Below are 16,547 nucleotides of genomic sequence, written 5' to 3'. Positions count from 1 at the left end.
ACGAGGCCATGGGCAGGCCTTCACCACGTCGGAACACCCCGTCTGCACGTTGGTGTTGTGGTCTGGGTGTTGATGGACGTTGATGTTGTTGTAATAGTTGTTGTCGTTGTAATTGTCGTTGATTGTTGTTGTTGTTGTTGTTGTTGTTGTTGTTGTTGTTGTTGTTCTCCTTAGTGTTGTTCTCGTTGTTGCTGTTGGTCTTGGTAATACTAATAGTCTTGTTCACGGACCTCATGAATTCCACAAATAAAACAGAGTTATATTTCTTGAATCAGCTTCAGGGTTACTTTTCCTTCAATTATGAATGATTTGTGGAATGTTGCAATTGGTAACATGGAAACATAAGTTCAGTGCAGCTTCCAGTATGTTGTTCAGGTGAGGTACACCGGTTTTTTGGGATCAAATGTCGGAAGTCAGCATTGCTTACCTCGGCTGTTGCGCTGGACCGTCTTGGGTTCACTCGTAGTTAATTAATTGTGCGTCCCCCCAGGGGGTTTGGGCTCTCCGGTATTAATCCTTTGTTGAACGAGAAATTGTTTACTAATTAATTATTGATGAAGGGGTTATAGTTAGTGTTGTATCACGTTCTTCGTGGCGTGGGCTGAGTCTTCTGTCAGGTGGACGGAGCTATAAAACACACAGACAGGACGGCGGTTATTGGTGTATCGAAGGAGAAGAGAAGTCTCACTGGCGGGTCTCTGAGAGAGACACACGTGTTGACTTTGGACTTACCGGGAGATCTCTCCAGGTTGTCCGAGGAGCTGGTAAGATGGTCGTCGACGTCGAAGGTGAACGTAGGCTGAGGAAGATATGTGGAGTGTAGTCGGACACGACGTGATGGCTTCTTGTTGTCTTCGCGAGTTGTGTTCTGGAGACGTCGATCAGGATCTTGCGTGGTGTCGTAGGTCGTGCGCGGGGATCGCGCGTAGATCTGCGTGCGGTGATGCTGGCGCGCGTGGTGCTCCGGGGCGTTTGTCGTCCTCGTCGTTCCGACAATGGTGAGTCGTACTTGCGGACTTGCTTCTTTCGCGATTGTGCGTTGCATCTCCGCCGTTGGGGTCAGTATTTGACCCGGGCGTTGTCCATACCGCTTGTTCTGGATATGTTGTGCGGTCTCCGTTGATCTGCACTGGGTTTGTGGTGGTCAGGTCCGAGTACGAATCTACCACGTGAACCGTGTGTGGTGGATGTAGGTAATCAAGCACGCTCAGGAGGTCATGATGGCTGAATCTTGCCCGAGCCTGCAGCCCAAGGGCCGTAGGCCCGAGGGCTGCAGGCAAGGGCAAGATTCAGCCATCATGACAGACAGAGCGTGCTTGATTTGATTTCTTACAGCGCGAAGGAACATATTAGGGAAGGTCAAAGGTGGAAAGGTCGAAAGATCGAAAAATTATTCCCGAAATGACGTCAAACGGTCCGAACATTCCCGAAATGACGTCAAACGGTCCTGATGGCCTGATTATGCCCGCGGCGGGAAGATCGCCTATTGGCCATGGCCCCGGCAACGATCACGTGTCATGTAAGAATAATTATTTTATTTTGGTGGAGATCGAAAATGATCTCCCATCCGAGGAAAACGGCTCGATCCGGCCGGCGGTCGAGTGTGCCTGTTGTGTATAGCGAGAGCTGCAGAGTGCAGTAAATATTGGCGCCCCTATTGTAACTGTCTAGTCTCTAGGTGAATGGATGCTGTAATCTGTTCGCGTGGTACTGCCTGCTGAGCGCTGTGTTGTTCGGAAACAAGAGTCGAAGAGAAGGTTGTAGATGGATCAGAGCCGGTAACTAACTGTTGCTTGTGAGTGGTTGCAGTCGTCTGTAGTGCTGATACTGATACTTATACATGGAGGAATCTTCGGTTGTTGGTTCAATTATTTGATCAGTAGTGTCCTCATGGAGGGGGAAATGTGGGTGGTGAGCTGTCCTAGTGGTAGATTTACCCCTATTGTCTGTGGCCGTGGGAAGCCCTGCGTGAAGGAAACTGCAAGTGGAAATTGTTGCGGATTCTATTCAGACTTGATTTTCACATGGAAGAGGTATCTTATTAAAATTTTAATTTTTGGGAGGTTGAAATTTCCAGTCGACATAGTGACGCAATTGAATAGTTGTGATTAGGTGGTATGATTGCGTAAGGAGGAGGAAGGAATTGGATCAGTTGGAAAATACACAGGAAAAAAGGGCAGGGGGGGGGGGTTGGTTTGATTGAGTGCTATATACTCGTAATGTAAGAAATTTGTATGTAATTATGTTGGAAAATTATGGACGGGTAATTGCCATTGATTTATGTTATTATTATGACGGATGACCTGGACCAACGGCAATGTTACCTAATCATGTAATTATATGTAAGTGTGTGTAACGTGTACTAGAAATAGGGAATATTATAAATATGTAACTATATTATGTAGGTTATATGTAGTTTTATGTATTTATATGTGAATTATGTGTGAATTTAAACAATCGACGAGGAGACAATAGTCGTAAAATGGCAATAAATAAGATAAATTGTGCACTCATAACAACAGCAAAAATGAAGAAAGTCAAGTTCCATAACGTTTTCTTGTGACTGTCATCAGTGGAACGCCGTCACATAAAAATGTAATAACTAAAACACACACTTATATACATGTAGCTAATATGGTTTCAGGTAGAAATACAGCAGCTAACAAGTACAAAAAGCGAAGTTTGCACCTTTGCAATGTGTGAATATAGTGTATGTGAGAAAGGTAGTGGCAGATGAATGTGATACTGTGTGAATGAATGTAATGGTGCGTGTGTATTATTTGAAGAGTGTGAGTGATACAACGTTTTCTTTCTGTTTACATAGCACAGGGTCACGAGTACGAATATACACAGCTTCCAACACCTGCAGTTGCTTGAAGAAACGTGCGCAACGAATAACACTAAACCAGGAATCGTCAAACACCTTACGACATTCTGGACTGGACACCAAATGCTTGTACACTGCAGACTTCCTCTTGTCAACATCAAACTCCTCCTCATCACTACTCTCATCCTCCACCTCCATTCCAATGCCGCCGCCGTCCATCCCATCGCACTCGTATTCGTCGTCATCAGTCTCCATCTCCTCGCGACACCGCTTCCCTCTCCTTGATTCGTTCTGTGCCGTGCCTGTGCTTCCTCCTGCGTCTCCTTGCCTTGTGTTCTCCACTTGTCTCAGTCGTGCCTCTGCTAGTCTCTTGCTTCTCCTCGGTTCTGTTCTGTTTTCAAGTTGTTCCCCTTCCGCTCTTACCGTTGCAGCAACATGGTTTGTTGAGGAGCGACCGTCCGGCGGCCTCCCTTGCCGTGGTCCGGTTTCCGAGGGGGGAACCAGATTAGTCTGCTCGTTCTCCATGGAAGTAGTCGGTGTTTCTGTTTCCGAATTGTGAGCCGTGCTAGGTGTAGAAATAGGCAGCGGATGTTTTCGTGGTCTCCCACGCTTCGGCCTGCTTAACCTGGCAGCCTGGGACAACAAGGCTGCCAGGCTGCCAGGTTAAGCAGGCCGAAGCGTGGGAGACCACGAAAACATCCGCTGCCTATTTCTACACCTAGCACGGCTCACAATTCGGAAACAGAAACACCGACTACTTCCATGGAGAACGAGCAGACTAATCTGGTTCCCCCCTCGGAAACCGGACCACGGCAAGGGAGGCCGCCGGACGGTCGCTCCTCAACAAACCATGTTGCTGCAACGGTAAGAGCGGAAGGGGAACAACTTGAAAACAGAACAGAACCGAGGAGAAGCAAGAGACTAGCAGAGGCACGACTGAGACAAGTGGAGAACACAAGGCAAGGAGACGCAGGAGGAAGCACAGGCACGGCACAGAACGAATCAAGGAGAGGGAAGCGGTGTCGCGAGGAGATGGAGACTGATGACGACGAATACGAGTGCGATGGGATGGACGGCGGCGGCATTGGAATGGAGGTGGAGGATGAGAGTAGTGATGAGGAGGAGTTTGATGTTGACAAGAGGAAGTCTGCAGTGTACAAGCATTTGGTGTCCAGTCCAGAATGTCGTAAGGTGTTTGACGATTCCTGGTTTAGTGTTATTCGTTGCGCACGTTTCTTCAAGCAACTGCAGGTGTTGGAAGCTGTGTATATTCGTACTCGTGACCCTGTGCTATGTAAACAGAAAGAAAACGTTGTATCACTCACACTCTTCAAATAATACACACGCACCATTACATTCATTCACACAGTATCACATTCATCTGCCACTACCTTTCTCACATACACTATATTCACACATTGCAAAGGTGCAAACTTCGCTTTTTGTACTTGTTAGCTGCTGTATTTCTACCTGAAACCATATTAGCTACATGTATATAAGTGTGTGTTTTAGTTATTACATTTTTATGTGACGGCGTTCCACTGATGACAGTCACAAGAAAACGTTATGGAACTTGACTTTCTTCATTTTTGCTGTTGTTATGAGTGCACAATTTATCTTATTTATTGCCATTTTATGTGTGAATTATAATTATATTTTCGTGACATATGGGGAATATGGTTTTTGTGCGGTTGGTGAGTGTATCGTTGCGAGTGTGTGTCGGTCAGGGGCCTGCCAGGCAAAGAGTGTTCTCCTTAAAAATGTCACAGCCATTCGTATGTGTACGTTACTCCAGCATCAAGGTTCATACTTGGCTGTCTTCTTTTGATCAGGAATGCCTCTGTGTACTTCCGTAATGCAAGTTGGGGTATTCGGCGAAGGATGACGGGATTTGCCCAATCAATTGCATGTCCAGTATCCAGGACGTGTTTGGCCACACCATTGTCTGCTTTCCTGTTGTGGACGTCTCTTTGGTGCTCCTCCATTCGTTTTTTTAACCGTCTTCCTGTTTCTCCCACGTACTCAGCTCCACAGGTGGCGCAGTTCAGGGCATACACTACACCGTATTGGTCCTTGATGGATGGAGGCGGGGTTTTTTTCCTTGTGAGCAGGTTCTTCAGGGTGGTCGATCGCCGGTGAACCATACGGAATGGTGCGTTCTTCGTTTTTCTTTTGATTTTCTCCGATAGCCCACGGACATAGGGTAGTGAGAGCGGTCGGTATGTGTAACTGGAAGCCGGTCTCGGTTGATGTTGTTGTTGTTGTTGTTGTTGTTGTTGTTGTTGTTGTTGTTGTTGTTGTTGCTGCTGCTGCTGCTGCTGCTGCTGTTGGTGTTGTTGTTGTTGTTGTTGTTGTTGTTGTTGTTGAGGTTGTTGTTGCGGTTGTTGTTGTTGTTGTTGTCGGTCTTGCTGTTGACGGTGTCGGCGATGAACCTGTTGGATTACCCCTTCGATGGTCTCCAGTGGGTAGCCGTTGGAAAGGAATTCAGTGCGGAGAGTTTCTCTCTCTTTGTCTTTCAGCAGGTTAGTGCTGCAATGCGATTCGATCCTCTGTGCCAGGCACGATAATGTAGCACATTTCGTGGCATTAGGATGGTGGGAGGCGAAATTGATGTATTTACCCGTGTGGGTTGGCTTCCTGTACACTTGTGTCGACAGATTAGTCTCAGATCTTTGGACCCAGACGTCCAGGAAGGCAATACCTCCATTTTTCTCTTCTTCTACCGTGAATTGGATATGTGGTGATATGGCGTTGGCGGCTGCGAGTACGTGGGGTAGTTCTCCCTTCTTGATGATGGTGAAGGTGTCGTCCACGTACCGCAGCCAGGCCTTGATCCTTTCACCACATATTGCCAGAAGTCGTCCTTCCAGCCACTCCATGAAAATGTCAGCTAACACGGGAGAGAGTGGTGAACCCATGGCCGCACCTCTTGTTTGTCTGTAAAAGGTCTGGTCGTACTGGAGGTATGCGTTATTGACACAAAATTCTACCAGTTGTACGATGCTGGTCACTGAGAGCGAGGTGTCCCTGTTTGCTGGGTTCTGGGTGTCTAGTTTCTCTTTTAGGATCTCTAGAGTCTTGGCCATTGGGACGTTGGTAAAAAGGCTTTTGACATCAAAGCTAGCCATTGCGTGGTCGTTGTCGATGTGAAGGTCTGGTATCGTCGTGATGAAATGCCTTGAATTTGCGATGTATGTGTCTGTCTGTCCAGTGAGAGTTCGGAGGATCTTGGCCAGGTGGCGGGCTAGGCGGTGCGTCGGTGAGCCTATCGCAGCCACTATTGGCCTTAGTGGGATTCCTTCTTTATGAATTTTTTGTAATCCATAAAGATGTGGTGCGGAGCAGGTCCACGGATTGAGGAAAAGCTTTTGGCTTTTTGTTAAGGTCTCGTCCCGTGTGAGTGGTTGCAGAAGTGAGTTTAGTTTCCGTATTGTCCGGTCTGTGGGGTCTGTCGTCAAGGTGGTGTAGGTGGTAGTGTCGTTGAGATGTTGTTGTATTTTTTGGTCATAATCGTTGGTGTCGAGGAGAACCACTGCCTTTCCCTTGTCCGCTGGCAAGACAACAACTATTACAACAACATCAACGTCCATCAACACCCAGACCACAACACCAACGTGCAGACGGGGTGTTCCGACGTGGTGAAGGCCTACCCATGGCCTCGTCGGGACATCACCAACCTCGTCGGCAGCGAGCACCTTCTCACAACAGTCGTCATGGTGATGACTATGACTGTTACAGCTGACGAGCTGAGAGAAGGACGCCATGGGCAGAAGTTGAAAAAAGACAAGAAAAAAGAAAAAGAACAAAAGAAAAAAGAAATATAAATTACAAATAATTTATTTACAGAGGAAGACAAGAAAATAACATCACAAATCCTTCCAGACGTGATCCCTGCAGCGGCAGCAACGTGAACAATACTACGGCGGCAACACGACGACTTCTACAACACAAAAAAACGAAAATTATAAAAATCCTACCAACCCGTAGAGTAACGAGGGTCCGAACCTGGGTTTTCCCAATACGGTTCAAATGGTCGCAAGACCGGGACTCTGCCAACCGGTTTATGGTTGTAGTCAGGAGCACTACGCGTCCTCGCCTTGTAACATGCTGTCAAAATCGAAAAATACCGGAATTGTACTACTCCCTGGTCTCGAAGTGGGCTTTGCGTCTTAGCGTTGAGTTGAGTTTTCTTTCAATCTTTACCAATCCTCTCTCCTATTCATTATGCATCAGGTCAACTTCGGGTAGGTATTGGTATATTCTTATTATGTTCCAATTTCGAACTGTGTTTTATCCATGCCCTGGTTTCGCTCGTGCATATCCTCCCTTATCACAACTGTCCTCTCCCAAAATCTCCGGCTATCGTTCTGAAGAAGACAATCGCCGGCACGTTAACCACATACCGGTACTAAATGTCAGTAAATCTGAAGAAGGGCTGAGGCTTCCTGCAGCTTCATCTGCGAAAGATGAAGTGGTGCTACACGCTGCGTATACTGCTCCTGTGTGGCTTCCACTGTATGCATTGTTCTTCTTACCTGACGATGGCCAAGTGCCAACACGTTGTAAAATAACGGAACTGGTTCCGACGTTCGGATGAGCAGCGCTTTGGGAATGGTTGTGACTGTGTCCACCCGAATTCCTTTCACTAATGTCAGTAAGATTCAGTATCAATAATTATTAGTCTAGTAATGCACCTGCTGTACACCTAGCCACAGTTGCAGCCAGACAGGCAGACAGACAGCGCATCAATATTACGTGGCAAGAGATCAAGTTTCATTGCAATGGTGCCGTAATCAATGCATGGCATCAAGCAAGAATATGAAACTAACGAGAACTGCGGATATAGATGCATGAACAATGAGCTCTCGAAAAATATCAGGAACTGGAAGAACCATAGGAAAAATAAATAATCAACAATGATATGGAGGAGTTCTGGGTGTGAGTAACTAGCTGTATCAATACGATGGGATAAGAAAAAATATGCCAGCACAGGATGAAATATCACAGAGAGATGCGATAGCGAAGACTGATGAAACATCACGAGGAGGGTGGTTTTCAAGTGGTACCTACTATTGCTCCGGATTCGTGGGCATGCAACCGGTTGAAGTGAATGGGTCGATAAAAGTAGAAATAATACACAAACCCGGCAGGCTGTGAAGAGCTGGGAAGAGCTGGGTCGGAACTCGGAAGAGAACATGGATCAGTGGCAAATATGATAGAGCTGCTGCAGGAATAAAGGAAATAAATAGTCAATGCTGTGTATAAAGGAATAGGAAATCAAACCTAAAATTGAAATCAAACCTACCTAAAAGTAATTCGAATCAAGCGGATAGAAAGTATCGAAGAAAATGAAACCCTAGCAGATCTAGAAGAATCAAAATAGTATTATAATAGCTATTGTAATAGCTAGCCCAGTTCTGCACAGTCTCCTAGCTAGCTCTAGTAGGGATGACAGAATTAAAATGAAGCCAAACGATTCTTACAAGGGCTATGCAAGTAGTAATCAGAAAAGCGGATACTAAACAATAGCCTAATTCCTTTACCGTTTTCGCTTTCCCCCTATAGTGACATGAATACGACTGAAGAATGAAAATCTGCACGCGGGTGATCGATAGGTATAGTAGAGAAAGATAGAGAGAATGGGAGAAATCCGAAATCCTGCGATGACGCATTGCACACAGAGAGGTCGCGAGATAAAAAGAAGTGCATGCACAGCTGGAACAGTGTGCCATTCGAAACCTCCAGTCAAAGAATAAAGCAGGCAAGCTGTCAACACGACTGGCATGGGTCGGGGAACACGACTGACAGCTTCTAGTGTGTCAGAGAGACAACAGCAACACTTACAAAGAAGTTAAATTCAGCTATGTCCATACAGGAAAAGACACACAAGTCACTGATAAATGGAGGCAAAATTGCCGAAGAACGGAGCGTTCAGTGGGCCACCTGCAACGAAAAGCTGCTGAGCAGACGGACTGTGAGCCACCGTGTAGACTGCTTGGAAGATACGATTGTTGCCAATGTGCGCTTGGTACTCGAGAAGATCACTGGCACGCTGCATGAGTGAGTGTGTGGCAAGGCATGCGCATAGACACATAGACACATAGACAAATAAGAGGACAGTCGGTCAGCCATAACATCTGTACACGTACTACCTCCGACAAGCGAAACTTGGCGCGTTTTTTGTTGTTGATTTTTTTGTGTTGGTACCACAACTTCACAAGGCTGTGAGGTACGACCTACTTGTACCTCCATGCAACCGGGTGCAGGAAGCCAAGAGACGAGCTGGTGAGTGGCACATGGCTCAGACTTAGTCAGAGGCAAGCCAGTCTCTCGTGTACCAGCAAAACAGTGCGCGCGTCCATTCTGCGAAGGAGAATCGTCGTGCTTTCGCGTTGCAATGGAAAACCAAGGAGTTCTCTCTCTCCACTTGGTCACTCCGCCCGCACAGAGTCCATACGTCCATGCCAAACAATCCTAGCGTCTTTCAATAGCCACTAGAGCGATGCGTCTCTGGTGGCTAAGGAAAATTGCCAGGAATTGCTGCAGGCAATTTTGGACAGTTGGCGAGAATACCCGGCAAAACAGTTGGAGTCCAGGCGTTTGTGGAGGTGTTGCACAGTTCTTACCACGTCAACCTGGATAGTGGCGGCGGAAACGACTACCCTCGACACCGTGGCTCGAGCACAGCACACAGGAGCGACATCGAGATTTTCAGAGCGATCACAACAGTGGTACTTGCTGCAACTGAATCCGCTCTAGTCGCACTTTCGTCTCAAAACAGGAACAATTCCTCTCCAGACAAAACTGCGATCTCTGAATCAGAGGAGAGTGATTCAGCCGAACAGATGTCTCTAATGTCCTTGTTGAGCAATACAAAGTTGAATTTTGGTGAGTCAATCATTAGTTTTGATTGTAAAGTGTGAGTTATTTCTAGTAATTTGAAGTAAAAAAACGCGCCAAGTTTCGCTTGTCGGAGGTAGTAGGTGAAAGGCAGAGGGTCAGGCAGATGGAAAATAAGGCAACACACACAAGCAAAGCAACAACTCCACCAGCTTGAAAGCAGGGCTTGAACCTAGTTGCAGGCATTTCTCAGCCAGGGTCTTTTTTGGAAGATACTTGGTCCGACTTATTAAAATGTGCGCTTCGCTTCAAAACTCAAGCCTATATCCAAAGGAGCTCCTGTACTAAAAAATCGACCAAGAGACGATAGATAGATAACTACTGTGTCGTTTCTTGACCTGACCTTCTAGTTTTCATCTCTGCTGGTGTCTGAGGGCGCTTCTTCAAGTGCGTCAACCTGCAAAACGTCGACATTTTTTTCATCTCCTCCAAGCTACACTGCACTTCCTTGATTTTTTCACTCCATAGGCACGATTTAGATGATCGACTTCGCCTCCTCCTCGTGCAGAACGACTGCCAGAATGGTGGCTGTAGGTGTTTTCGCCTGATGCTCCCACGAGACTTTCAAATGAGGCGAACAAGTAAACCACCACGCATAAAAAATCACTTCTCATCACCGTGTGCCGCGCGTGGAACTACTGAGTCTGATCTGTGTCGACATGACTGTCACACAGTCAGCTGCATCAGACCATGCGTGCTCTTCCCTGCCTGTTTCACGAATCCACTGGCCCCGGAGACTGGCGATCTTGTGACGCATTGCGGCTCCGAGGAGTCGGCGAGGACTCCACACCGTATCCACCCTTTCTGCGCTTCAGTTTTCCAGCCAGGTTGTCGCCTGAAAGTCGACCTCAAGGGCGGTTGTTTATACCGATCAACTTCTCGACGATCTCTTTTGTGACCTTGATTCGTCGGCCGCCACATCGTGAACGAATACGAGAGAGAGATCAGCACAAACTGGACGGAGCGATGCAGGTGCTTTCTGCACGAGTTTCTGGATGACGCGTTTGCTGAACTTGATTCTTCCAAGGAAACAGCGACTGCAGCGATTTCAATCCGCCAGGAAGCACTCGAGAACGATCGCCCAGGAGTTTCTGGTACTCCGTGACAATTCCCCATCGCAGTGGGGTGTTGATTTCAGCACCAGGCCTTCTCTGTGTTGCGCGAGAAGCAACAGGAGTCCTCTGACGACAAAAGTTGCACGCAAAATGCTCGAGTCGACTAGGATCCTGAGGCGCTGCCTCCTTTTTTGGGGGTTGGAGCCATTTCTTCTTCAACATCACAAATCGACAACTGAAGGATAGTGTTAGGTAGCTGGAAAGTTTGTTCCGTCCTGAGATTATTTGAATTTGTTTGGCTGACGTTCGAAGCGAAACGCACATTTTAATAAGTCGGACCAAGTACACACGGTCTTGCATAAAGAGTGTCAAATACATATGCACATGCATGCATGCTGACTGCATACTTTGACTTTGTGAATACCTAACCACCACGCCCTTCCTAAAACATACAAACATCACATATGCATGGACGCACACACAACACACACACACGCACAACCCCCCCCCCCCCCCCCACACACACACACATATACACAAGCATGCATAAAATTGACCAAGCAACCTACCATATATCCCTGGCGAGGCACCAACTTGGCTGGCGAAGACAAGCTGCCAAGATACTTCTCGTTTCTCGTGTCGTATGTCAAAACTTCACCAGAGCCACAGCCAACTGTCAGTAAATGGTCCTGAAATGCTAACGAACGCACCGCTGTGCAAGGAAAAGACGGGGAGATGCAACAGTAACGGAAACATGTCCAACACCACTCTTGATCAAGAGGGTAGTTGACTGCTGGTATGGAACACTGATGACGTGCAGGAGAAGTAGCTCATGGCCAAACGTGCTTTCAAACTGCTTATCTTCCATGACATGAAACTCTACAATCATGGTACTGTTTGTATCATGAACGACGCACCTTTCAGAGCGTAGAGCCAGCATCGCATGTGCTCACATGTGGACGTGGAAAACGTCAGTACAAAATACGCTATACGAGGAGGGGCTCGCAATACTGGGGTCGATTGTAGTTTCTCTCCAGTACATAAGATTCTAATAAGCCCCGAGATGCTCGTGCAGAAATAAATAAGTCAAAGAGACTGAAGATAGAATATTTCCGGCCCCAGCCAAAATCTGTCCTGTCGGTATGGGATTAGGAATAGCAGCAGGTATTGCAAGGGTAGTTTCCTGGGTCTGAGGGTTATTATTTGCCTGAACTTCTCAACTAGAGAACCGTGTGGAAATAGGCAATTTTGGTTGTTTCTGCGGCCACAACATTTCATCAACTCTTGCCCGGGTCCACAAGGCCAACAATTTCAAATTGTGGCTTGTACTTCACGATTCTATGAACCATAGCATGGCATGAGGCATATTGCCACACTGAGCTGAAAGACGTTAAAGTTGAGTTCTTGTGAATAAACCCAAGTGCTCTTTCTCCCTCTCTGTCTGTCTGTCTCTCTTACCCTGTATGCCACAAGGCAACGCTACACGTCTCCTCCACAAACAGCAACACGTATCAGCCAGTAGAAAGCAGTCCGACGACCCCACGGCGTACATGCTCTGATCGGCGTTGATCGTCACGCACACATTGTCCGTTATCGCCGGCGTCTGGACCGTGTGCACCTGGATGGGGAAACAGTCGGCAAAACAGTTTGAAACGTCTAAACAAGCGGCGAGGCGTCAATAATTTGAGGATAGCGGCCAACAGGACAAACTAAATCGACATTTCATAACGGCTTTATTGTGCATGTACATGTATGCGGAAGAACGTGAGGGGATGGACAAAGAACAGTCGGGTTTAAAATATTCATTAGTTTGAGGGAGCTGCAAACGGGAAATGACGAAAGAAAAAACTGACTGTCACCAGCAGGACTCTAACCAGGGACCCTTGCGTATGGCCAACGATGCTCTACCATTAGGCTATGATACAGTTGTCATCCAGGCAGGAAAAATCAAAGCGGTGAAAAATCGCCAAATATCCTACCTTGACCATTACGCTGACGTTCATGAAAGCCAAGCGGCCATTCGGAGAAAGCAAGGCTACTTCCTGAAACAGACACACAGCAACAGGTTATACAGCATCATTTGGCTACTAGTTGGCAAAGATGACGACCGTATTTCCCCGATTATAAGCTGCAATCAAATACCCCCCCCCCCCATTTTCATGTCCCAACCATAATAATTATTCTTTCAATAATATTATAGTCATACAAGTAGAATTTCACACTCGATTATAAGTGGCATCCCCTTCCTGGACCTTGACATCTTGTGTTAAAAAAAAGGTTCTACTTATGTTCGGGGAAATACAGGAAGCAAGAGAAAAATACAGAATACACGGCTGAGGGGACAGAGAATCAGAACGGTGGAAGTGTAAGCAGTGATGGTTGTCATGTAGAGGTGCAGATGGTGGTGACAGCGCAGTCAGTGAATGTGACCGCAGAAACAATTCAAGGCTTTTCAGGCACTCTTAAGTCTTAACCCTTATCCGACCGTCAAAGTGGACAAATTCTCAGTCCCAGCGAGACGCCGCGACTCATTTTGTTGATAACTTTAGTTTCCCTTGGGAGATATTGGCAAACTTCGGCTTTTTGGAAAGCTTGAGCCATGAGGAATTCTCTAGAAACAGATTCTAGCTTTCATTTGTAAGAGGAACAAAACTCCATCTCCAATTCCATTTTTTGAAGAGAAGTACGGCCCATCGACGTTTGGACTATTTGTAGTCTTAATTTTCTACTTTCATGCTAACACATTTTGAATATACCATCAGGGAAGCATCCAGGCAAAGTTTTAGGAGGGCAATGATTACATTACCATTTGAAAACTTGTTTCGTACGCGGTGTGAAAACAGACCTCGCTCAGAGACTTATAACTTCTCTTTGAAAGATGCTAAGACGCTCCGGTCTTTTGCAAATGAATGGTGGGTCTTTCCAGCATCTTTTGAGACCAAACTGGTGCAGATTCGATCAAAACTAAGTGAGTTCCAGCTTGTTAAAGTCATCGACGGATAGTCGTCGATTTTTGACTGGCCGGTCGGATAAGGGTTAATAAAGATGCAGCAACAAAATGAAGGCGGAAGCAGCGACAGCAATAGCATCACTGCTACTAGCGACATTACTAGCACTGCACACACCAAAAAAATGCCAAGACGACGAATCAACCAGCGCTCTAATAAGACGCCAGCGGAGTTCTTCAACTCACCTGTTTTCGTTGACACAGCGCCATGTCGCGCACCAGGTCCGAGTCGGCGAAGCAATACGAAGCAACTGGCGACATAACTGAGCCTTCGCGTGTGTTTGCTAAGGACCAGACTGACAGACGGTGATCACGCGACCCTGATACACACAAAAAGCAGAGACACAACATTCGCGGCATTGTGTGACTTTTCCTTTTTTTCTCAATCGGTGGCTCTCTCTCTCTCTACTCACAAACTAGTCTGGTGCTTTCTGTGTGTGGATAGCGGTAGAGAAATTATGGCACTTTCCCCATGGGTCAACGTTTAGCTTGTGAACAAGCAAAAAGATGCCTCGGCAACACACTGGGCTAACTTATGACGAACAGGATTCTTTGTTCTTTGTTTATTCTGCCACATGGCACAAGGCCAGTGTCCATTTGCATGCATGTGCACTGCCCTGTAGTGACATAATAAACCAGTAACTTTATAGTGTGTCACTTTGCATACCTGAAAGGATGATGTCATCGTTCAGCCACTTCAGGGCAAAGATCCAGTCTTGGTGGCCCTGTGCAAGAAAGCAGAGAGGCAGCACAAGAAGCATTAGTCTCACACCATAGCATGCGTGTATGTGTGTGTGTGTGTGTGTGTGTGTGTGTGTGTGTGTGTGTGTGTGTATGTGTGTGTGTGTGTGTGTGTGTGTGTGTGTGTGTGTGTGTGTGTGCATGCATGAGTGAGAAAGAGATAAAGAGTAGAAAAGGAAAGGGGAGGGGGGGGGGGAGAGAGAGAGTGACAGAGAGAGAGAGAGAGAGAGAGAGAGAGAGAGAGAGAGAGAGAGAGAGAGAGAGAGAGAGAGAGAGAGAGAGAGAGAGAGAGAGAGAGAGAGAGAGAGAGAGAGAGAGAGAGAGAGAGAGAGAGAGAGAGAGAGAGAGAGAGAGAGAGAGAGAGAGAGAGAGAGAGAGAGAGAGAGAGAGACAGAGAGACAGAGAGACAGAGAGAGAGAGAGAGAGAGAGACAGAGAGACAGAGAGACAGAGAGAGACAGAGAGAGACAGAGGCAGACAACTCACCAATCCCAAAGCATACGGATCAAGGCTGGGTAGTCGGTAGAAGGCCACATCACGCACATTTTCACCACCGGCCGCCAGCATGTCACCGGATGGACTACGAGCCAGACTGTGCATACCTGAACGGGGTGACGTGCATTGCTCACCCCTAAAACCCAGTGGCCGTGGGATAGTGGGAATCTTGATCAGCTTGCTGACCACCGTGTCATAGAGTAATACCTAGCAGAGAGCATGTCAAAGAACAAATTACTCACGAGCTCTTTGGAAACATACTGCCGTACCCACTTAGGACACACACATGCACACCATGTGCGCACGCACACACACACACACACACACACACACACACACACACACACACACACGAACACACACACACACACACACACTCTCTCTCTCTCTCTCTCACTGTCTCACTCACACTCACTCATACACACCCACACACACGCGCGCGCGCACACACGCATGATGCAAGCGCACAAATACCGGTAGCTCTTGTCCGTCTACCCGGTTGTGCTCTAATAGATTCTTTCTCTACAAGTGCCTCTGGCCTGGGCTCCAGTCTGGTTAGAACTGAGGAGTGAACCGGTGGCAGTCATGAGGTCTGTCTTCACCTGCCACCATAAAGATCCCTGTGTACAAGTCATAATAGTGGCCTCATGATATCGACAAGACTGGACTGTGACATCCCGTACACGCACGATATGGGCTCTCTTGGCAGAGGAAAAACAGTTTTGGAGAACACACATTCAGGACCGACGGCAATACCGTCTCGAGACGAGCTTCCTGATTGATTGCAGAGTGGTATCTACAATGAGGATCAACACTCGTGTACAAAAAGCTGAGGGCGAAAACTATTCAAAGGGCTTGGCCGTGTTGGGTACACATGGAGGACACATACAAACAACCCCAAATACCGTATAAGCTGAGCATTGCGTTCTTCGCCACGAGGACAGTACCTGATTGTCTTTCGTGCCGCAAAGGACCTGATGTTCGGACAGCCAAAGGGAAGAGAACACTTTGTCCGACTGTCCAAAGCATAGTGGCCGTTCTCGGCAAGCGAGAGGAAACGATTCAACTAGCAAGGAACGCTTCCAGCCTTGATGTGTCCCCGAGGCAAGAATCTTTCTTGGGTTGAGCTGCCGCTCGCGCAAGTACTCCAAAGTTGTCATTTTCCACCGCCGCCGTCATATCACTGCTGGCGCTAGGCAAGCAGATTGTGCACATCACAGCTATCGACTACATGTATGTGCATGAAGGTCCAAGGAAACAAACCTTGTATCTCGCCGCGGAAGGAAATTCCATCCCAGTCGAGTAATGAACTGAAAGTAAGTTTTGAAACTGGAAAAGCCTGCTGCACAGATAAGCCATATGGCGTATCGTATCGGTATCGGTATTTTCTTGACGGATCTGCCGAGTATAGATTTTCAAAAGGAAAATGACTTCGCGGCTGTCGTCATGTCGATGACCCAAGCACTGCGCGCAGTACTACTTTTTTTGTAGTATGTATACACTCATACCTCGGTTAACGCGGT

At 47.1% G+C, this 16,547-nt stretch overlaps 2 protein-coding genes across 2 annotated transcripts; both read right to left on the bottom strand.

The window, feature by feature from the left end:
* Window positions 1-4,590: 4,590 nt before the first annotated feature.
* Window positions 4,591-5,913, bottom strand: LOC135826661 (myb-like protein P). The gene has a single exon (XM_065339262.1). The coding sequence runs from the start codon at window positions 5,911-5,913 to the stop codon at window positions 4,591-4,593; it is 1,323 nt and encodes a 440-aa protein (XP_065195334.1).
* Window positions 5,914-8,013: 2,100 nt separating this feature from the next.
* On the bottom strand, window positions 8,014-16,336 carry LOC135826047 (DDB1- and CUL4-associated factor 12-like protein 2). The gene is made up of 8 exons (XM_065338690.1): window positions 15,972-16,336; window positions 15,016-15,231; window positions 14,457-14,514; window positions 13,976-14,109; window positions 12,762-12,824; window positions 12,241-12,400; window positions 11,352-11,494; window positions 8,014-8,879 (listed from the first exon to the last, which is right to left on the bottom strand). The coding sequence occupies exons 1-8, from the start codon at window positions 16,182-16,184 to the stop codon at window positions 8,718-8,720; spliced, it is 1,149 nt and encodes a 382-aa protein (XP_065194762.1). The 5' UTR covers window positions 16,185-16,336; the 3' UTR covers window positions 8,014-8,717.
* Window positions 16,337-16,547: the final 211 nt, after the last annotated feature.

This window comes from Sycon ciliatum, chromosome 10 (assembly GCF_964019385.1).
Source record: "Sycon ciliatum chromosome 10, ocSycCili1.1, whole genome shotgun sequence".
Taxonomy (NCBI): domain Eukaryota; kingdom Metazoa; phylum Porifera; class Calcarea; order Leucosolenida; family Sycettidae; genus Sycon; species Sycon ciliatum.
Note: the sequence above shows the minus strand (reverse complement) of the source record. Positions and strands in the feature narration are given on the sequence as shown.

Bases quoted from the DNA above. Each gene is read 5' to 3' on its own strand.
- LOC135826661 (XM_065339262.1), bottom strand. From the start codon at position 5,913: ATGGCCAAGACTCTAGAGATCCTAAAAGAGAAACTAGACACCCAGAAC.
- LOC135826047 (XM_065338690.1), bottom strand. From the start codon at position 16,184: ATGACAACTTTGGAGTACTTGCGCGAGCGGCAGCTCAACCCAAGAAAG. The intron at 12,825-13,975 runs GTGAGTTGAAGA...TGTCTGTTTCAG, and splicing joins CGCTGTGTCAACGAAAACAG to GAAGTAGCCTTGCTTTCTCC. The intron at 11,495-12,240 runs GTAAGAGAGACA...TTCCTTGCACAG, and splicing joins GTTGCCTTGTGGCATACAGG to CGGTGCGTTCGTTAGCATTT.